This window comes from Ambystoma mexicanum, chromosome 1q (assembly GCF_040938575.1).
Source record: "Ambystoma mexicanum isolate Mex_15411 chromosome 1q, UKY_AmexF1_1, whole genome shotgun sequence".
Classification (NCBI taxonomy): domain Eukaryota; kingdom Metazoa; phylum Chordata; class Amphibia; order Caudata; family Ambystomatidae; genus Ambystoma; species Ambystoma mexicanum.
The window spans coordinates 1,126,705,310-1,126,727,647 of record NC_090922.1 but is presented as its reverse complement, the minus strand read 5'-3'; the positions used below and the strand labels follow the sequence as shown (position 1 = coordinate 1,126,727,647).

Here is a 22,338-nt window from a genome sequence, read left to right as displayed (position 1 = left end):
GCGGTTCAGCATTATTCTATGCCCCATTCAACTCTGATGATCTGCTTCCTCACTGCACGCCTTCCGACGTGTTGCTTGTTGTTGCACCCGGTGCACTGAAGGTAAGGAAGGCCTCTGATCCACTTGTTGCTGGTGCACTCCCTCTTATCCGCTTCTCATGCCACTTATTTTATGATGCAACACAGCTCTGATCGCTCGGTATACTGAACTTGGTCCGTCACAACATTGGCTTCTAACATCTTCTGGACAATGACATTTCTTTCTCCTCCTGGTCTCCTGCCTTGTTGTTGTCTACACTTCCCCACGTCTTGCTGCTTGACTGAAACATAGTGTTGTTTTTACTGTGTTGCTAACAGATTGATGTAACCCCTTTGTTGTGGGTGTGACTTTGCCTCTACACACTTCACAATATGCGTAGGAGCTCTCGCATCCCTCCAGTATTCTCTTGTCTCTCATACTCCCATGCTTCTGCTGCATTGCTTATTTATGCTTGCTGTTTCCTTCCTTCTTTACCCTTCTTATGCCCTCTTTTATTATAATCCCTCTCCTTCTTTCTTTCACTGCCATTTACCTGCCTGTTGTCTTCCAATTTGCTCTACACATGGTTTCTCCAACCCTTAGTTACTTACCTGCTAAATCCTTAACTGTGGTCTGCATGTCTGATGTCATTCCACGAGTCAAGGCTTTCCCAGTCTGCACGCACTTACCTGCTGAGTCCTTAACTGTGTGTCTGCATTTCTGACATAGCTTCTCATTCCATGAGCCGAGGCTCTCCCAGTTAGCACTTACTAATTACTGCTTGACATATTTGCTTTCTGGGCTCCTAACGCAATCTGCCTACTTGTCCCTGCACTTTTTATGTTGTTGTGCGTTTGTCATTTTTGTTCCTCTCTCCTCTTCCCCACTTACATCCCCTCTCCTCCATTCATGTTCAGCACTTGCACATTCCAAATCGTCTCATGACCTAGTCTTCCTACCCTTCCTTACCTCTTCCTAACCTACGTCCTTGTTCTCATACTTAGGACTTGCACTTTCCGAATGTTTCAAAACCTTTAAAGAACGTTTTCGTTTTTATTTTGTACCTTTTTCTCCTTCCTTCTCCCTCCTTGTGTCGATGCGCCAAGAAACACAATTTTGCTATATAGTGTGCATTACGGATCAATAAAAAATAAAAAAGAAAAATAAAGATTAATTGCATCATTGATGTCCGTGTACACTGACAAGAATCTTCACAGATGTATGCCTCTGCTCTCATCCATTGCAAAATCTTTCAGCTTTACCATTGAGTGCGACATCTCATTTAAAACACAAATCACCAAGAAGACCAAAATAGAATTGTTTCAGCTTGCCCTCCTCCTCAAAGTAAGTCAAGTCTCCATCCGTGTCCTGAGTAGTTAGAGTTTCAGAACAGTTTCCTAAATCCTGGTCATCTCCCGCTGCGACTGGGGAGATTCTCTACTCGCACTAACAGCAGTTTTCACCTTGTTAACTCCTCTGAACGTTGTGCAGCTGGCTTCTCCGCATGACTAAGAAACATGGGCCACACCACTCCCATCCCTAAGGGGCTGCACTTGCTACTCCTTTAAAGATTCATCAAGACAGCCACCTATAAAGCAACGACAACCAAAACCTTCCTCTGCATGGTGGAAACACTCGCCATCGCTGGAGGCCAGTGCGTCAACAGAAGCCATGCTTTCACCAGACTGGAAACAAAGAACTACAAGAGGGGAAGTACCAGGGAACAAGCCTTGTGATGCTGTCCATCCCATTCTTTAGAACAAGATATCAATGCAGGCAAGACTGGCCCTCGCCACCCTACACTGAAGGAAGTGCTAAACCTTCCTCTGCATGGTGGAAACACTCGCCATCTCTGGAGGCCAGTGCGTCAACAGAAGCCATGCTTTCACCAGACTGGAAACAAAGAACTACAAGAGGGGAAGTACCAGGGAACATGCCTTGTGATGCTGTCCATCCCATTCTTTAGAACAAGATATCAATGCAGGCAAGACTGGCCCTCGCCACCCTATACTGAAGGAAGTGCTAAACCTTCCTCTGCATGGTGGAAACACTCGCCATCTTTGGAGGCCAGTGCGTCAACAGAAGCCATGCTTTCACCAGACTGGAAACAAAGAACTGCAAGAGGGGAAGTACCAGGGAACAAGGCTTGTGATGCTGCGCATTCCATTCTTTAGAACAAGATATCAATGCAGGCAAGACTGGCCCTCGCCACCCTACACTGAAGGAAGTGCTAAACCTTCCTCTACATGGTGGAAACACTCACCATCTCTGGAGGCCAGTGCGTCGCCAGAAGCCAAGCTTTCCCCAGACTGAAAACAAAGAACTGCAAGTGGGGAATACTAGGGAACAAGCCTTGTGATGCTGCGCATCCATCCCCTTCTTTAGAACAAGATATCAATGCAGGGAAGACTGGCCCTCGCCACCCTACACTGAAGGAAGTGCTTGAAGACCTTACCCCGTCAAAGATCATCTCGTCAATTGCTCATTGCTTCCCTCCCTCTTCCCTATCCCCCACTCCCTCGCCGAACCATTCTAGCAATATACCCGCAACTTCTGATCATGTCCACAATGTCCAGCACTCTGTTACTTCACAGATCATAGACACATACATACACAGGCATGACATTAGGAGTAGATGGACAACTAATGATGAAACTTGCATTTATGTCGTTATTCCTAGTGCAAGGGCTCAAACAAAGTACCTCCAAAGTATTTCCTTTTGAAGGGAGCCTACATGTGCAAGTTTGTGTGCGAGCGAGCTCCGGTGCTAGATGTAGTGTCAGCGTTCTACATTTGCAAACCTTTAGCAATTTATGATGGCTTTTTACAACACTAGTACCATCTGTATAACAAATGCTCAGTAATTAAACTATTCAGAGAAACATGTAAAGGACAAAAACATAATTATTCGAAAATAATGGCATGAAAGGCTCCTGGAGTGGTAACATTACAGCTAAAGAACTCATTTGCCGGCGAATAATTGGTCCCCAGGGGAGGGGTTAACTCAGTTGTGCACACAGTTTGCAAAAATCTCTCTAATTTTTCCGTGATAGCTATTGCACTTAATTGAATCACAAATCCTCCAATAAGCCACAACAAAACAGAACCTCCTCGGGACCTTGTGGAAAACATAACATTTTTCATGAAAACAATTCATCAGCGGCACACGCCGTCCTGGAGCTCCTTGTTACTTGGTAAAGGCATATTACGGCGGCGCATTGGAGAGATTCATGGCGGCCAGGTGCCTCGTGCAATGCTAAATAAAGCCGGGCACGAGGGCCGAGCGTATTTCCATCAGCACCCGGGCGCATGGCGCTCGCTGGGACGATATTTATGACGCCCACACCACTTTAATCTATGTACACTGCGGAATGCTGCCCCACATCGGGTGCAGTTTTTAAACCAACAGGATTAATCAGGAACAAGGAAAGGGACTGACCTGGGTCTATGTGCCGGGAAGCTCTTCGAAGACCGTTTGTTGTTTTCTGTCGAGAAAAAAGGAAACATAAAGGGATCATTATTACACATATACAAAGCCAATTGTGTCTTTAATCAACCATGACGATTGGCGCATTAGAAAAGCGCTATTACATAACCGTACATCACAACCCTAGTAAAAAAGAAATCCACTTTTTGGATTGTTTTGGGATTGCTTCTGGCTTGTTTTCAAGCTGCAGATTTTTTTTGGATTTATTTTGGATTTTTTGGGGATTTTTTCAAGCAAGGATTTATTTGCCTTGGGTAGGAGGATTTATTTTGGAGTTTTACTGACTTGTTTCTCAGTAAAAACAATCCACTAACACTAATTGGCAGGCAGGCATTTCTAAAGGATTTATTTTGGAGTTTTACTGACTTGTTTCTCAGTAAAAAATAATCCACTAACACTAATTGGCAGGCAGGCATTTCTAAAGGATTTATTTTGGAGTTTTACTGACTTGTTTCTCAGTAAAAATAATCCACTAACACTAATTGGCAGGCAGGCATTTCTAAAGGATTTATTTTGGAGTTTTACTGACTTGTTTCTCAGTAAAAACAATCCACTAACACTAATTGGCAGGCAGGCATTTCTAAAGGATTTATTTTGGAGTTTTACTGACTTGTTTCTCAGTAAAAAACAATCCACTAACACTAATTGGCAGGCAGGCATTTCTACAGGATTTATTTTGTATTTTTTTCATCTTGTTTCTCAATAGAACCAATCCAGCAACACTACACATTTTTACTGCATTTATTTTGGATTCTTTTGCAAGCAAGGCTACATTGGAAGATTTATTTTTGATTTTTTCCAACTTGTATCTCTGTAAAAACAATCCAGTAACATAGGCACACATTTTTACTCCATTTAAATGTTGGAAAAATAATGTCAAACTGCACTTAACTAATTTCTCCAGTAAATAATGCCCAGTCGCTATCATTCAGGGTGTATCAATTTGCAGCAATGGGTAGAAGGAATGCTAACACCTCGGCCATCCCATCTCCCATCGCGCCACCTGACTCGCTGGATGGTGGCTGACTGTCTCCTGCCTGCCACCCGGTACAGCTGTACCCCTCCTCTGTGCTCCTCTGTTTACCACCCCCGGCTGTATATCTGTTCTGTTACGTTTGAAAAAAAAGAATGCACCCGCAATTACTATTTTATTTCTTTCTTTTATTTATTGGATACTTTGTAAGTCCCCTACACATAAAATGGTGTTTCAAGGCACCTCAAGACAAAATAAAGGGGGCATGAGAGTATAAGGGAGAAAGATAACAATATTCCGGCTATGCCTTGTGACATTTGGATCATTGGCAGCAAACCATGCCTGAATAGCCTACTGTCTCTACCCCAAACAATAAATACTATGTATGGTACGCTTAAATAATTTACATTTGTTATGCAGATGTAAGTAAACCAAGCAGAAAAGAAATAATATGATTACCAGGTGGGGCTCATGGCCGGCACTTGCTTCTGGCACGCACTGGGCCACGATGGGGGGTTAGGCCAGAGTCCTAGGTGAGGCTTGTGCTGGCCCCGAGCTTCGCTGGGATCTCCCAGCTCTAGTCTACCCACCTAAGAAAACACTCCTTTTGGGTTTAGCTTTAAAAATTCCATATCACAGTGAGCAAACATGTCCAAACTGGATGTACAATGTAGGCCAGTCTTATAGTCAGGCCTGGCTGAAGAGGTATGGGGGCCTAATTCAACATGATGGTTGGGGGACCCTTTGCTTAGAATGCAAAACAGTCTGAGGCACCTGTGGGGTGCATACATCATAATGGAGAGCCAGAAATACAGCCATGGGTTAATAGCTGCCGATTTTCCCATTGCACTTGCACGATGCAAATGCAACGTGCCTGAAGATCCTCTGTCTGTTCTCCCTTGTCTTCTCCCGTTCATTGCACTGGTAAAACTGCAAGATCGTTGACGGGCCTATTTGCAGTGTCTCAACTGTTAAATGTATATTACACACTTACTGTGCCTCTGGAGACTATTATCGTCTCAGAATTTCAAGGTATACTAGACTGGGGACAGCAAGATCAAAATGATTTACCCATGATAAGACACTTTAGGGAAGTGGTGAAATCAGGATTGGAGTCCAGTCTTGCAATTAAAGTACTTAACCACATATCTTCCCAGCTACAGCTTGTGGACATGTCTGGGTTTTGATGGAGATGGCTTAAAAAGTATGCAAATCACATGATAAACCATGCTGACAAACATTTCCTTATAGAAATATGTTTAACACGAAAAAGAAAAAAAGCACAATTTGTGTTGCCCCACCCCATCCTCCTCCCCATTTTCACTGGAAAGCTACAAGTACCAGAAGTAATATAAGCCTAATCTCCAAGTAAAAACCACTGAACAGGTTATCATGCCATGTTCATTCTAGAGAGGAGTGCCTGCTACCTTTTTTGTATTTTTTCAAGGAACTTGGGGTTGGTCATCCTACATTACCTGGGAGAACACAGACGTGGACCCCTTGCTCACTGTGCTCAGAGAGGCACAGCTCCACCTCACTGATGGGACCCAACAAGGCTGAAACACGTGTATGGGGTTGCTGTTGGTACTCTTGTTCAAAGGAGGTTTGCCTGGCATTTTGGTGCTGGACTGTCCTTGTGGGCGGGACAAAGACTGATATGCAAATGGGTATTCCTCCTTTGTGAAAAGTACAGTGAGCAAAAAGTGATGGCTGCGGACTCTCAAGTGGGTAAAAACCATTGAACAGGTTATTATGCCATGTTTATTCTAGAGAGGTGTGCCTGCTACCTCTTTTGTAGTTAAGCTCCATGGGGTTTGCAAATGTGCTTAGACACACAACAAAATGTATTTTGTGGTAGTAATATGGTCACCTACATTTAGTCATTGTTTGACTAATAAAGAGAATTTAATTTAACTGTGCTGCTCATAACAAAATGTGTTTTAAAAAAGAGTTTCTGAGGAGAGTGGGGTTAAATTTGCTGGGTATGCACTCTGTGTTCTATGTATAGTTATGGTATTCTGTTAAATGTCTTAATTTTGACACCTAACCACAGCGTTTTAAATGAGTGCTCTTTCCTGCTTATTTCGTTGGGAGTCGGCTTGTTTTGGGCTTCTTTTGCAGGGTCATTCGGCTTTTTTTCTCGGGTCTGGCAGCGTGGGCAGCAATGGCGGCAGAAGAAGAAGATACGGTGGTGGTCGTGCTCCTTGTGGGCACGAAAAACTGGATAAATACCATACCAGAGGTAAGTGTGCACACGTTTAGGGCACCTTTATTTATGTGGATGTGTATCTGGACACAATCTGGAGCACTGCGCACTCCACGAATATCGAGGGGCATGGAGGGGAGATGCGGGAAAAAATAATCTGACTTCAAAGTCATGCTGGAAAGGAAGGAGGCTCTGACGGTCCTGTTCTGAGGCCCGAGGGACTGCCGAGGGAGGTTTAGAGAGGAATTCAGGAGGTGAGCCCCAGAGCAGTGTGCTGATCGAGAAACAAAGTTAACCCGTCAACACAAGCAGGCGCACTCCCCATCTAGCCCAGCACAACTATGAACTGGAGATTTATGGCACAGCCGGTTCCACGTATGTCTCCTACTCCCATTTCCAGGGCAGGGGCACAAACTTGCAACTGCCGTCAAAGGAGCCAACTGTAAATATATGTCTACTGGGCAAAAGAGAATGGCAGTTCAATCTCACTGCTGTCTTTGAACGCAAAGCTTATCCTGTGTCATGCGTGACTTATTTACTTCCAACTGTTCAGCGCGCCATTAAAACCATCTAAACGCTGCGCCTGAGGGTTGAACACTAAACAGTTTGGTACCACAGTGACCGGAGCTGGATCTTTGAAGAAACCGTGCATGTATTGTAAAAACACATTGCAAAATGTTGCGGCCATTGACCACAGTACTGAAATTGCCAGAATCAATGACCCTGTAGAAGGGTCAGATGGGGTACTGGGTGTCACTGCCTGTTGGATCAAAGGACAGTGGCTCAGAGCAGGCAGGCAACACGTACATGGTCGAGAAACCCAGGTCTAAAAGGATGAGTTAAGAGACCATCCTGGAGTCATCCGATGATCATCAAACTACATTAGAAGTCATTCCCACATCATCAGAAGTCATCACGCTGTTAAAGTCATCAGCAAATGTCTCAGAATGGTGGGTGATGATTTGGGGATGGGTTTAGGATGACTTGCTGATGATGCCAACATCATCCCTATTTTAGAAAACTCTTTGTTCCTGATGATTTTAGGATGACTTGCCGATTACGTCAAGAGCATCAACAGGTTTGCCCCAGATGATTCTGGGATGACCTGCTGATTACTTGAAGAGCATGTTTGGCCCTGATCATTTGGGGATGATTCTGGGATGACTTGCCGATTACTACAAGAGCATCACCATGAAACATGTTTTTGTATCGCAAACTATTCTTAAAATTGGGCTTTTTTTGCTGCCGGCTGTCCCCGGGATAACCACAAGTTGGCGCCCCTGGTACTGGGTGCTGCACCGGGAAAAATCCAAGATGTATTGAACATGTAAAACAAAACGTTTCATGAAGTAATATATTTCCTGATATTTGTTCAGATTCAATATAGCCTTCATACGAAAGGAACACAATTGTAAAAAAAATAATACTTGTTACTATTTCAGTTCGTGCACACCATACTCATGTGTCCAGCAAATGGCACCTTCTAAATACGTTCAGCACTATGACTATTAAAACACTATTTGAAATGCATAGACAGCCAGTCTTACTGTTTTCGCTTGTGCAACATATAACCATTGTCCCCATTTGTACCCTGTACATCAAATTATATATATACTGGATAAGTGAACGAACTTGCTGTTGTTTGATGGGCTGATTTCCTGAACTGGCGTACGACCACTATATATATATATATATATATATATAACATGGCCTGCTGTAGCGGCCATGTAGTTATGGTTAAGTTGCTAAACCCATAGGAAATTAACCATAACGTCCCCTTAAAGTTTTTTTCATTGAATTTCATAGGTTTTTATTAGTGCAACTTAACCATAACGTCCCTTTAACAAAGTTTTTTTATTGAATGAAATATATATATACATATATACATATATATACACACACACACAGCACTTTGTAATAAAAATGCGTATCCGGGACACACAGATCGTTGAAAACGTGTAACTGTCCTAATTTTATGTTTGCATTCTGGGACTTGTAGTCTTGCCGTTGTAATGGCACTACAAATCCCGGAATACAAATAAAAAAATATATAGGCATTGCCCTGTAGGCCAGTCCAGGCCTGGCAGCATCCTGGCAATGTAGACATGGCTCTCTTCATATGAAATCGTGCAGGTCAGGGCATGGGACCATTGGTGGAGGGCTTTGCAGTTCCCTCACTGGGCTGTCTCCATGTAGCTTACATCTCCGGTCAGGTTGCCTTGGCAGACCTGCTGGGCTGCAGGTGCTCCATTTTTAAAATGTAAACTGCTTTTCACTTTACAGAAACATGGGCCCAATTCTGAAGTCCATGTAAAATTGGAAAAGTATTGTTCCTTGGTGGAACAACACTTTTCCTAAAAGCACTGTATTCTGTGACATTAAGAATGTGGGGGTACAGACATCAAAGCTTCCAGTGTCCCTAATATGGCCTGACAATGGCCATAGTGCCTCTGAGGAGTGCAGGACAGGCACTGCCTGGGGATTCTCATTGCAGAGCGCAAAAAGGAGTTAAAATATGGTGCCTGTGAGGTATCGTTAACATCTATTGTGCAAGTCTTTCCTATGTAAGCTGCACATTTCCCAGATGGCTGTACCACTTTTCTGATTTACTGAAAGCATAAAGACACTTTTGTAAGTCAGAAATGGTAGAGTTTTGAGAAATGCTCAGAAATTAGAAAATGGCAGTTTTGAGAAATGTACAAAGTGACACCTGAGAGAATTGTGTCTTTATTTAAAAGTTTTCAAGCTTCAGATTTTTTTTCCATTTATTTTGGATTTGGGGGATTTTTTCCAAGCAACGATTTGCCTGTCTTGGGCTGCAGGAGTTTTGGGGATTTTTTTACTGACTTCTTTCTCAGTAAAAACAAGCCACTAACACTACTTTTTATTTTAACTTAGTATATGTGTGTTTTCTCTATGTTTATGAATTGTGCTGTTTCTTACTTTTGAAACCCACTCATGGCGTTTACATGTGCGCTTGCTTTTTTCGGTTAATTTGGGTGGGAGTCAGCTTGTTTTGGGCTTTTTTCGTAAGGCGATGCAGCGCGTTTTTTCCTTCCACCTGGGAACACTGGACAATGGAGGACGAGATTCGAGCGTGGATCATGCTGCTGGGATCGATAAACAAAGCCAGAATCATTGGGTAAGGAGCTGATGTACACGTTTTAGGCTTTATTTCAGAGTGATGAGTGTGTCTCTCGGGAGTCAGACAGGTTGTGTTGATTTATGAGGCAGACTCTGCCTTTGTAGTGCGCGCTCCCCACGTCCAGCGCCCCCATCCTCCTCCTTGGACCAGCGACGCCATTTCTCCGTGAGCCTCCAAGCAGTGAGCACTGTTGCAGACCCTTGGTGTATATCATATGTTCTCCTGCTAAAGGCCGGGACAGTGCGTGTATCTGCAGGACACCGGGATGTTTTCCTTCCCTGGATAACAGGCTGCTGGCACATTTCATTACTTTCACACGGCGCAGCTCTAACCTGCTTTACAAGTGATATTAAAGCAGGCTAGAGCTTTACAGGAGAACATATAATATACACACGTGTCTGCAACATTGTGCTCCATTGTTTTCATACGACTTCAATGATCCAGCGTCATATATGCCAGCTATGGCTTTTGTGAGTTTCAGTCCAAAACACATTAACGCACCATGCAGCTGCCATTGTACTCGGAGCTGGGATTGGGTGTATGTGTATCATAGGCAGTGTGGGAGGGAAGGGGTGCAGTGGGCGCGCCTAGACCTACTGCAATTGATTTACTGGCACAACTGCACTTTATCACAAAACCAGCTGAGTTTTCGGGAGGGGCCGTTGTATAGGACATGACGCATGGGTGGCACCTCAAAGAAAAGGAGCCTATAGTCGTAAATCCTACTTTGGAAGCTGTGCAGTTAGAGCAGCATCTGTGGGGTTCGATGGGGGGGGGCTAATTTAATGAATATGTTGACCCAACTGTGCATTTTGAAAGCTCACTGAGGCCACGACTGTATTCAAAACGAACACATCCCTTTCAATTTACCCGCATTTGGCTGTCCTCTAAGAAATTCATACAGATTAAGAAAGTTCGTGCATATGTAGCCCCTTTTTCCCCAGGTCCAACTTGGGAGCCTGCACTTGAATGGGACAATAAGTGGGGGTGGGGGGGTGGTTTGGAAAGATATCCACAAGGATAACCTGAGGCGTTTCACACGAGTACACATTAGCTCTACATCGTGTGCCATCATCTCTGTGTAGTTGGTCACAGCTGTTTCACTGCATTTGGTGAAAGGCTGTTTTGCCAGGTTTTTTTGCTGCATTTTTGTTATGGGGTTTGGGGTTGGGGAAAATTAAGTAATTGTGGGTGTTGGGAGTGCGCCCCCATAGATAAATGGGGCAAAATGGGCAGGCACCGTGGTGGTCCATCTCCCCTTGAATCATCTTTCCCTTCCCTGTTGATGCTCTACATTCATGGCTGCCTCTCCCTTGCCAGATGCCTTAGAAATATTGCCTCCTGCTTTCCTTAATCGGCTGTTGCAAGACCCCCCCTGTGGCATGGAACATGCACATTCGCAACCACTGGAATGTAAACATGTCTGTCTTCAGCACTTAGCAATGGCTGGTTTGCTTTCGTCTTTGCAATTTTTTTTGGCAAATGGCCTGAACAATGGCACATGAATGCGGTTGCACATTGATGGTGCCATTTCACGACCAGGTCCATTCCACTGAATGCCCAGTACCTCTGACAAGCTGGTGGAGATGATTGCTCAAACCGCAGTCTCTTTGACATCTGTGCAGAGCCTGCTGACGCAGGTTCGAATCCCGGCAGCCCCAAACTCAGCCTTTTATCCTTCCGTGGTCGATAAATGAGCACCACACACACACTCGGATACCTGAGGGTTCGTAGCACTATATAAATGCTAAATTATTATTATTATTATCCTGGCTCAGTTTCTTCAATCAGCCTGACAAAAGCACAATGTTGTATTTGAACAGCAGAAGTAGTTATAAAGCAACATACATTTGAGTAAAATGGTTATTCTTTAGGGCAGGGGTGCACAACTGATTTTGACAGTGGGCCAAAAGTACCTTACATGATGGCTATAGTGGGCCGAAAAGTAAATGTGGACGGGGCGGTAGGCGCAGCAGGCGTGGCGTGGCGGGAGGCTTGGCCCCACCCCTCAAACAAACACTATGCCCCATGGCGCTCAACCAAACACTATGCCCCATGGCTCCCATCCCTCAACCAAATCCTATGCCCCATGGCCCCCACCCCCAACCAAACACTATGCCGCATGACACCCACCCCTCAAGCAAACACTATGCCCCAAGGCCCCCACCCCTCAACCAAACACCATGGCCGCCAACCAAACACTATGCCCCATGCCACCAAGCATGCACCATGCATACATACTCATACAGACCCAAACCCCCCCACACCCAACTCGGCACACAAACTCACAAGCATACACCAATACACTATGCACCCATATAGACCCGAACTCCCCACCCCCCAACTCGGCACACAAACTCACAAGCATACACCAATACACTATGCACCCATATAGACCCGAACCCCCCGACCCCCCAACTCAGCACACAAACCCACAAGCATACACCAATACACTATGCACCCATACAGACCCGAACTCCCACCCCCAACTCAGCACACAAACTCACAAGCACATTCAGGCAGACGCGACAAACACACACCCCCTCCGCATCTCAACACACACTGCACTTGCACACAAACACATTCAGTCAGACCCGACACACACACCCCCTCCGCATCTCGACACACACTGCACTTGCACACACACATTCAGTCAGACCCGACACACGCACCCCCTCCGCATCTCGACACACACTGCACTTGCACACACACATTCAGTCAGACCCGACACACGCACCCCCTCCGCATCTCGACACACACTGCACTTGCACACAAACACATTCAGGCAGACCCGACACACACCCCACACCCGCATCTCAACATACACTGAACTTGCACACAAACACATTCAGTCAGACCCGACACACACACCCCCTCCGCATCTCGACACACACTGCACTTGCACACACACATTCAGTCAGACCCGACACACGCACCCCCTCCGCATCTCGACACACACTGCACTTGCACACAAACACATTCAGGCAGACCCGACACACACCCCACACCCGCATCTCAACATACACTGAACTTGCACACAAACACATTCAGTCAGACCCGACACACGCACCCCCTCCGCATCTCGACACACACTGCACTTGCGCTCTCTCTCTCTCTCTCTCTCTCTCTTCCTTTTCTCCCCCCCCCCTGCTGGTGAGATCCGGTACTACGGCTGGCGTGGGCGGGGCAAGGCTGAAATGCCTTCCGCATCAAGCCTTACTGGCCACGCCAGCCGTAGTGCTGGCACTCCATTGGATCAGCACACACGCACTACGTGGCTCGTAGGAGCTGCGTGGTTCGTGTGCACTGAACCAATGGGGGCCATTGTTTTGTCCGGCCCGGAAGACAACAAAGACTTTCCTAATGGAGGCGGGCCGATGCTGCTTGCGGGCTGCCCTCCATTAGGAAAGTCTTTGTTGCTGGCGGGCCGGACAAAACGGCATGGCGGGCCGCAACTGGCCCGCGGGCCGTATGTTATGCACCCATACTTTAGGGTATATCCTACTCTTTTTCATCTTAACACTTCCAGACTTGTTCAGTTGCTTCGTTGAACTGCTTTGTGGCTGAAGGCAGACCTGGTTAAGACATTTTTTATCACACCAGTAGTGGGTTTACAACTCCAATTAAGTAATTAACTCTTAGAATACTGCTTTGAAAATCACAGGCAGGCACTTTAAGCGCAAAGTCTGATAAGGCTTGATTAAAGTGAGCTCAAAGTTCCCATAAGGAGGTATTTTGGGAGGGGCAGGATCTGGGTGTAAATGGCCATAGGGATTAAAATGACCATGGGCAGTCAATATTTCAGCAAATAACCAAACGCCTACCTGCTTTGTGTGCCTAGGTGTTCACCATTTCAGAAGTTCAGGCAAGACTGGCACCTGCCCGAGACTCTTCCATGGGTGGGTTCCTAACGAACTTCCTTACTTGCTGGGCTGTGTCTGGGTTCCCATCTGGCTCCCTGCGCTGGTTCCGGGTCTTGGTAATTGTCATTAGAATGCGTACTGTATTAAAATGTGTAATATTAATATTTGTGCTATTATTTCAGCCTACTGGGACACAGTGGATTCCCGTTAGCAGGTAGCAGCTGAGCACTGCTTGGAACTGGCCCTTCAGTGGATATAGAGGAGGCGGACGGGAGCCACAGAAAAAGTTTTCCCGATGCAAATCCCAACCCTGGTCCATCAACTGCATCAGAGGTAAGTGCCATTAGAGTTAAACAAAAGTTGGTGTGTGCCCTTATGAAATAAATAAATGCTTTTTCTCTATCCAAATACTATCGGTTGTAGGCTTCTGTGTCTCCACCCCAATCTCAAACCCTCCTCCCCAACATTCCTATGAAGCCATAGGGCTTCTAGACTGTGTCAGAGGGGGGGGAAAGGTAGCTCAAATACTGTGGCTCGTGTATTAACCGGTTATTGTCCATCACTCATTATATGCCCACATGCAAACATATTGCTTTGTCCATTACTTATGACCCGTTAAGCTTCAAATGTCATAGTGGTGTCCTATGTTATTTTTTTAGATTGTTACAAAAGCAAGCACGCACATAGTTAAATTCCCATAGGTATATGTTATCGGCATCAGTTGGCCCGGGAGCCAAATTTAGCTCCTGGTAGGCATGGTGTAAAGCTAACCAGGCTCTTCAAGGCTACAAACAGGGCTAAATAGCCCCCAGCTCCGCTCAATTTCAAACCCTGTGTATTTGTTTTGCTTGTATGGCTCCTTTACCAATGCACTGTCCATGGGGGAAACACGAGATTGGTAATTTCTTCACAATATACCAACTATGCAAAGAAATGGGAAAGAAGATAAACGGAGAGCCACTTCCTGGGGAAGTGACACTAATCTATATTAAATTCTAAGGAATTGCCATGGTTTCATCCAGATTGACAGCTTTGAGAAATGTAGTAATTGGAATTACGAAAGCACATTAGAGGGTGTATAGTGAAAATTGTCTATGCTTTATTTCTCACAGCCATGTGTCAACCAAAAAGTACTTTGCTTGCTCTTTTCAAACTTTTTACACAAATCTTTTTTCCATTTCAGAATGTATCCATGTTAAAGCCAGGGAAATGGGCTTTCCAGTACTCTCTGCATCCGAGTGCAGAAAAGCCCTCCAAAACAAAATTGGGAACTACCGGATGAAGAAGGAGCCAAACCTCGTCTTTTCTACACAAGTGTAGTTGCGCATTCCCTTGCTCTTTGCCTCGTCCTGGATACTAGTGTGACTCCCTGGACCTGTTCTCTTTCCCCTCTCAACCTTGCTCCCTGGGCTGGTCCCCACCGGACTCGCTTGCTCCCTAGGCTGGGCCTGTATACTCGTGTGACACCCCTGGACTGGTTCCGTGTCCCCTATCACGCTTGCTCCCTGGGCTGGACCGAACCGGACTGGTTCTGGGTCCCCTCTCACCCTTTATTTTTAAATTGTGAAGCACCCGTGTTTGGGATTGCTACAGTTGTGTTTTTGTGCTATGCACACAGTGTCCGATTGAACCTCTGCCTCTTTTTAATAAATATAGTGGGGGAAAAAAAACTGTGTCGCTTCTTTTAAAATATAGTTTATATGCCATTACATGGTCTTGACTTTCATGGCCATTTTACCTAAATGACTGTGACCTAATTAGTCATCACTATTGTTCTAAAGGCAATTCAAAATGCAACTCTCTGAAATGGGCAGCAATCGAGCCACAGTGACGCTTTTAAAGCCCAATTCAACAAGGTGCACCAAATGTGTTTTTAAGCATTTCTTTTCAGGATTATAGTAAACATTATTTTTGTTTAAACTCCTAAATTTATTTCCAGCTCATAAACCGAAACAATGCCTATATTGTTAAAGGATATTTTTGGGATTGCTTTGTTGTTTTGATTTGTAAAGTATTATTTGGTGACTAAATTAATTGCTTTAGGATTTCAAAAGGTTTATTTGGGGATTGCATTGCATTGCTTTTGGATCTCTACGAGGGTACATTTAGCCAAAAGGAAGCCAGCTGTAATCCGTTGCTTTTGTAATTATTTAGGGATGGCACTGCTTTTGGATTTTTATAGGATTGTTTGGGGATTGCATTGTTTTGGGATTTTTGCTGGATTGTTTGAGGATTGGATTGCTTTTGGATTTTTATAGGATTGTTTGGGGATTGGATTGATTTTGGATTTGTAGTGGATTGTTTGGGGATTGGATTGCTTTTGGATTTTTATAGGATTGTTTGGGGAGTGGATTTTTAGTGGATTGGATTGCTTGTGGATTGGATTGCTTTTGGATTTTTAGTGGATTGTTTGGGGATTGGATTGTTTTTGGATTTTTAGTGGATTGTTTGGGGATTGGATTGTTTTTGGATTTGTAGTGGATTGTTTGGGGATTGGATTGCTTTTGGATTTTTATAGGATTGTTTGGGGAGTGGATTTTTAGTGGATTGGATTGCTTGTGGATTGGATTGCTTTTGGATTTTTAGTGGATTGTTTGGGGATTGGATTGTTTTTGGATTTCTCGTGGATTGTTTGGGGATTGGATTGTTTTTGGATTTTTAGTGGATTGTTTGGGGATTGGATTGTTTTTGGATTTTTAGTGGATTGTTTGGGGATTGGATTGTTTTGGGATTTTTAGTGGATTGTTTGGGGATTGGATTGCTTGGATTGTTTTGGGATTGCATTCCACTGAGGATTGCTAATTAACATATTTCAGGGTGCATGAAGCCAAAAAGAAGCCAAAAGCAATCCTCTGAGTACAATGGGAGTTTCTGGAGTTAAATAGGATTTAAAGAGGATTTAAATGTTTGGGAAAATCCAGTAGCAATCCACTTTCAATCCAGATTTTTTTGGTAGGGAATGGAATCGAGATAACTGCAAGACCCAACCAGGTACGCGTGATTGGATCCTGCTCCACAAAGCAGGGCAAATAAAGACAGCAACCTAGGGCGCCGCCAGCAGGGTGCGACAGCCTGGTGCTGCAAACTGCAAATATGGCCCAATGAAAGGCTGGGTAAGTTCCTATGTAACCCGGGCAACATGAACCTTTACAGTATCCCTACGTGTAATTACCGTTTGTTTTCTCATCCCTGGCACTTCTAGTTTAACAATAATCATTGGTTTAGCTCTGCTTTGAATACCAAGTTCTCCACTGTTTTCGAGTAAACGGAGTATACACACCTACTAACCACCAATGACTAGGAGAAAAATGAAATCAGGCTCGGACTGGCTTATAGGGCAATAGGCCTATGGCCGCACCAAAAATGCAAAATGCTTGCGTGGCACAGATTTTAGGGTCAAAGTGGGCCACTTTTTGGGCGAATGGGGGCCAGTTTGATGAGTTACTTCACTATGCGGCTAATAGTTTTGACCAGCGTTGCTGAATAAATATTCGTTCAAATGTACAATTTGCATCACATTTTATCAAAAACCTCTCTTTTGGGTACTATTAAAAAAAGCAAGACATAGCAGAAAGCGAATATGTACAGACGACTACACAACTGTACACCAGACTGCACCGACGGGCGTCTTGGTGGATGTTCGTAGGCAGCTCCCTGGAGGGGCAGCAGCTCTACATGGAGGTACAGGTGGGATCTGCCAATTGATGGAACAATCGCAAATCATAGCAACATCAGCCGTTGACTTCCCCTAGGTTGTTGCAGTGCACGGTCCTTGAGGCCAGCAGCGTGTTGCGGAGCCACCGAGGAGCAGCTGAATTTGCCTCAAGAACCGGTGCTCATGCTGTCATCCACTCCCTCCTTCATATCTGCATGAGAATGTTCCAAGTAAGAGACCCAGAAACACCAGAATATTGCCGCCGCCGCTCTCCCACCCATCCAGGCGCTCCGCTTCCTTGATACCATGCCAGAAGGATAGCTCCAATGGACGGTGCCAGGAAAACCTTGCCTGCACTGACTACATTCACTGCACCAGACATTTACTTCGTCATGCCTTTACAACATCTGTACCCTCACATTATGAAGGTGGCAGTGGATTTGGTTCAGGTTAGCGTACGGTTAGGGTTGAGGTCACGAGGTGGCTACGGAAGAATTGGGGGTAAAAAGGAGGGAGCATTGGGGTCTTGCCCTGGAGAAATGAAGGACAGTAGAAGTACATGTACAGAGAAGTAAAAGTGTCAAAGTGAATGCATGGCGATGTGAATGCAGGCAAAGTAAAGAAATACATCCACCAGAACACTTTGTTTTGCTCTGCCTGGTCTAGCACAAGTTCCTGGGCTGAATACAGGAAAACGCTTCACAGCAGTGGCGGGTGGATCTGTTTGGTGCAAAAGGTGCCACCCCTCTTAATTTAGGTGAACAGATCTCACCCTATGTTGCGAACACAGTCACTGCTCCTATCTGCTTCCTAATTTAGGGGGCAAACGGAAGAACCATTTAATCTGTAACCCCAGGCCAGGAGCATGTCCCGCATTGCAGCAACTTTATTTGCCCTTGTGGAGCCCAATTAGCTCTGAGCAAAAGGTGCAAACCATACTACTGAGAGGCCGGCGGGGTGTGGGATGTGTGGCCCATAAGCCTCTCATCTCTGACATCGCCATAAGCAAATTTGGACACATATTTGGCTGCAGGAAGCAAAGCAATGCCCAGTCAGGTGTTGTTGTTGGAGCCGTGAAAGCTGATGCGGTGGCCTCTGTGCTGGGAACAGAGCCGCATAGCCATGGAGCGGAGCAGTCTCCATGTCGGAAGCCGGAAAAGAGCCAGTTAGGTAAGTGCTTGCAGCCCAATGAAGTGCCTCAGGTGGCTTGCGCAAGCGCAGCAGGCCCTGGCTCCACTACCTGCACCGGGAAAAAGGTTGGTGCCACCGGGCTTTGGCGACAAAATAACTTCTGCACTGCAGGAGTAAAAGGTATCTGTAGAAAAAAAAGGAATCCGAAAAAAACAGAGGAAGAAAAGACCACATTTATTGCGCCAATATTTTTCTAAATAATTGCACATTTAAAGAAAAATAGATGGGGTCGGTTAAGGGTATAACTTGAGGTAGGGGGAAGTGGGTGCCGGGTCCGGGGGGTCTCCCCCCGCATTATTTCTTTTTTTTTAAAGTGCAAAAAAAGGCCAAAATATCTATGGTAATTCGGACCCAGAGTGAAAGGGTGATTATTGCCTAGAGCGCCTACTCCGCCAACACAACTACTACAAACCAAGATTGATCCTAATTATAAAGGTGAAACAGGCACAGTTAAGAGATATATCTCCTTTGCCTGTTCTGGTACCATGGGCTGAGGCAAGGCTATGCTCTCAAGAGTGGTGTGAATGTGATTCAGTAGTAACGCAAAGAGCAATATAACAGCCCCAAAAAAAGGTAATGTCCATTCCAGGTTCAATTAAAGTGGAGATACTTTAATGAAACACACCATCTGCAAAAATAACTAAATAGAAAACTCTATACAAAACCCACCATTGGGGAAGAAATACAGAATATGTACAGATAGAAAGATGTAGCACTCTAGCTAATGAATCAGGGGTGCAAAGTAAACACCACAATGTTTGTAACAGGATGTGCTCTTGGATGCAAAAATTGAATGAATGAACTAAACAGTCCCTAGGTCCCAAAACTGGACGAAGGCTGTAGTTATCAATCACTAGTATCTTCTTGTAGTTCTTGGTGGTTCGATAGCATAGAACCAGGCTTGTGGGTGTTGATCATGCAGCTCGACGAAGTTCAAGTGCAGCAGTCATGTTGTTCTAGGCGGGGACAGGTGTTGAGCAGGAGTCGAACAGGCACGCTGTATTTCAAAGCTGATGCTTGAAGAGGTATGGATTTATGAGGGCCATCATGGTTGGTTCAATAGTGGGTCCAACAGTGAAGATGATGGTGACTGGATGCATGACTCTTACTGGATTGGTTCAATGAAGCATTTGAGGAGCTGCAGATCAGAAGGGCCACCAGGGGGAGTTTAACAGTCGATTCAATGTCAAAGATACTGGAGAATGGGGGCTCAGTCCGGTTCGAGTGACTTCATGAAGATTTCAAAGATGGGAGCTTGATGAGCCACAATGGTCAGTTATACTGGCGATGGCAATTGCAAGCGAAGTTGTTGGCGGAACAAGTGGTGGTTCGAAAGTAACAAATGCAATAAACAGCGTGTAGTTTGATCCTAGGGAATGGTGCACTCAGCTAGCATGGTGTGACAGTGAACAGGTGCAAATGTGCAATTCAGTGATTTGGGTACATCAGTCATGTTGTTCTAGGTGGGGAGCAAATGTTGAGCATAGGTCAAGTGGGAGCTTGTGCAGTTCAAAGGGACTGCTCTGAGAAGTGCTTATTGTGAGCGCCTTCAGGTTCAGTTCGTCAGTCTATTTGACGGTGAAGAGGGTGATGACTGGATCCAATGTGTGAGTCCAGTGGCTCCAGTGTAGGGTTGAAGGTCGTGGTTTGAGGGATGTCCCAGGTTCTGGTTGACTGTCAAGAAATATCAACAATGAAAATGTTGGCGGCTCAAAGGCAGCGGGTGGACTGAAGAGCTTCAAGTTGGACCATCAGCTATCATTGTGTGTGATGAACAGATTCAAACAGGCGTTGAAGCGGTTTGAAGTGGAAAAGTGGCAACTGCAGGGGTGGAGGGTCCTGTAGATGTGACTGGAGAAACACAGGTATCCTGGCCATCTTGGCCCTCTGGACGATTTGAGTCACAATCCACGGGAGGCTGTTCCACAACTGCAGGACTCCCTCAACACAGTGAGGTCTTGGCTACTATTGTGGCTGGCAGAGAGACATACTTTGTACCAGCAATAGTTCGTCCCTGGGGATGGTTAGTGAACAGAGCTCACCTATGCCTTGGATTCTCAGTCACCACACGGGTAGAGGACGTTGGTAGGATCAATTTCCTCAACAGAGGTCCAATGAATTATTTCAAAAGTTGTTTGCTCCTAAGCGAATCAAAAAGCGAGTGGGAGACCAGTTCTTTTAATGGTGAAAGCCCACAGGTGATTGGACTAAAACCAGCCTGATAAAGGAGCCCAATACCTGTTCTTGCAATAAGTGCACTTTGCCTTCTGACATCACACCAAAAGTGCTTTGTATTACAGGAAGTAGGTGGACAGGAAAGAACGACTGAGGCAGAGAAATACAGGATGGTGGAACCTTCCTCCGACTGTAAAGCGCTCCACCGTCTACACTAACCCCACCCCCTTCCCTCTGAATAGAATCAAAGGCCTTTATATATGCCACACCCTGGTGAGAGGCCAAGCGTTTTGTGAATGGGTGTGTCCTATGAGTGCTGTTCCCTGACCAGCTTCCTGTGCAGTGGCTGTCTCTCTGGGGAGGCCGCTACCTGCCCTCAACAAGAAGAACAAAGAGAGGCAATCCAAAAGGCTACAATCCTGCCAGCAGTGTCAAGGACAGCCATGTCTAGGAAGAATACATGTAATTCTTTCACAGCTGAGCTGGGCCCACAGGACTGACACATGTGGGATATCAAATTGTTGTGGCTGTAATAATTATACGAAATATCATTCACCATACCATAACTCAGGTGTGGCTTATATTTAAAGATTCATCAGCAGCAGACTTATAATTATAAGGATTGTGTACAGGGGTGCATGTCTTAAATGCAGCCCTTGCACTTTAGATACTTGGCTGCCACTGCAGCTGTCAAATGGGCACCTGTGATGTCTGAACCTGATCTGTGCCACTGGTAGAGCAGGCACTGCAGATCAGGAGACCGATGCAGTAGGCCACAGGTACACACTATGCTTTTGACATGGAACCTATGAAAGAGGAATCTGATTGGCGGATTACCGTTCCAGAGATGAAAGTACATGTATCATTTTATTAAATGAATACAAATTAAAAAAGCAAGGGATTCTACATTCTTGTGAATGGCAATCCGTCAGAGCCTTGGCACCGATGTCCATCATCCGGTGCCTGAATTCTTCCCACAGTTCGGGCGCAGAGGAGCTGTTGGGAAAACAATAAGCCAGGAGATAGTCACTATTCAGAAATGTCCTCATCCCAAGAGCGGGAATGACTCCTCTTTCCGGAGGATGAGGAAGAAGAGTGATGTTACTGGGTGTATAGGACGTCTTGCAGTGCTGCTGCGTGTTTTTTTCTTTACAGTCCCCATTACAAGTATGGTGTTTATTTTTTTTGCCTTAGTAAACCAGGCCATCTCGGAGGAAAGTTTGGAAATCACATACTTTGAAGGAGGATGTTGTCCAGCATTGCGTGGAAAGTGGATGTTTTGTTGGATGATCCTGGATTGCCTTAAAGTCCATGGATTTTCAACAATTGCAGTTATCCATAACATGGTCAGCCTCAAGGAAACAAAAGCATACCTTGTAAGGTTTCAAAATGGGAATCTGTGGCATTCCTAAGGAGCAAACTATGTGCATAGAAAAAAAGAAGTCAGGTCATGGGGCACTGCTGGCTCCATATACACCACTAACTTCACAACCGCAATCATGGGCATCCAAGAATATCAAGTGGCGTTGACGCAGAGCTGCACTGCACCTCGGGTGACTGAACATTTTTCAAAGACATCTGCCACTGGAGGAAATGTATCTAAGCGGAGGAATCGGAGGAAGGAA

The 22,338-nt window shown here is 45.2% G+C and overlaps 1 protein-coding gene and 1 long non-coding RNA gene across 4 annotated transcripts in view; one reads left to right on the top strand and one right to left on the bottom strand.

The window, feature by feature from the left end:
- Positions 1 to 22,338, bottom strand: part of VAV3 (vav guanine nucleotide exchange factor 3) — a 1,781,337-nt gene that overhangs the window by 600,023 nt on the left and 1,158,976 nt on the right. For all 3 annotated transcript variants that reach the window (XM_069641873.1, XM_069641875.1, XM_069641874.1), the window contains exon 19: positions 3,458 to 3,503. In XM_069641873.1, the coding sequence (XP_069497974.1) occupies positions 3,458 to 3,503 (46 nt within the window). The remainder of the gene's footprint in view (positions 1 to 3,457; positions 3,504 to 22,338) is intronic.
- LOC138542945 (uncharacterized) lies at positions 9,688 to 15,362 on the top strand. Its single transcript, XR_011290555.1, has 3 exons — positions 9,688 to 9,826; positions 13,875 to 14,025; positions 14,876 to 15,362. It is a non-coding gene; the product is annotated as an uncharacterized lncRNA (long non-coding RNA).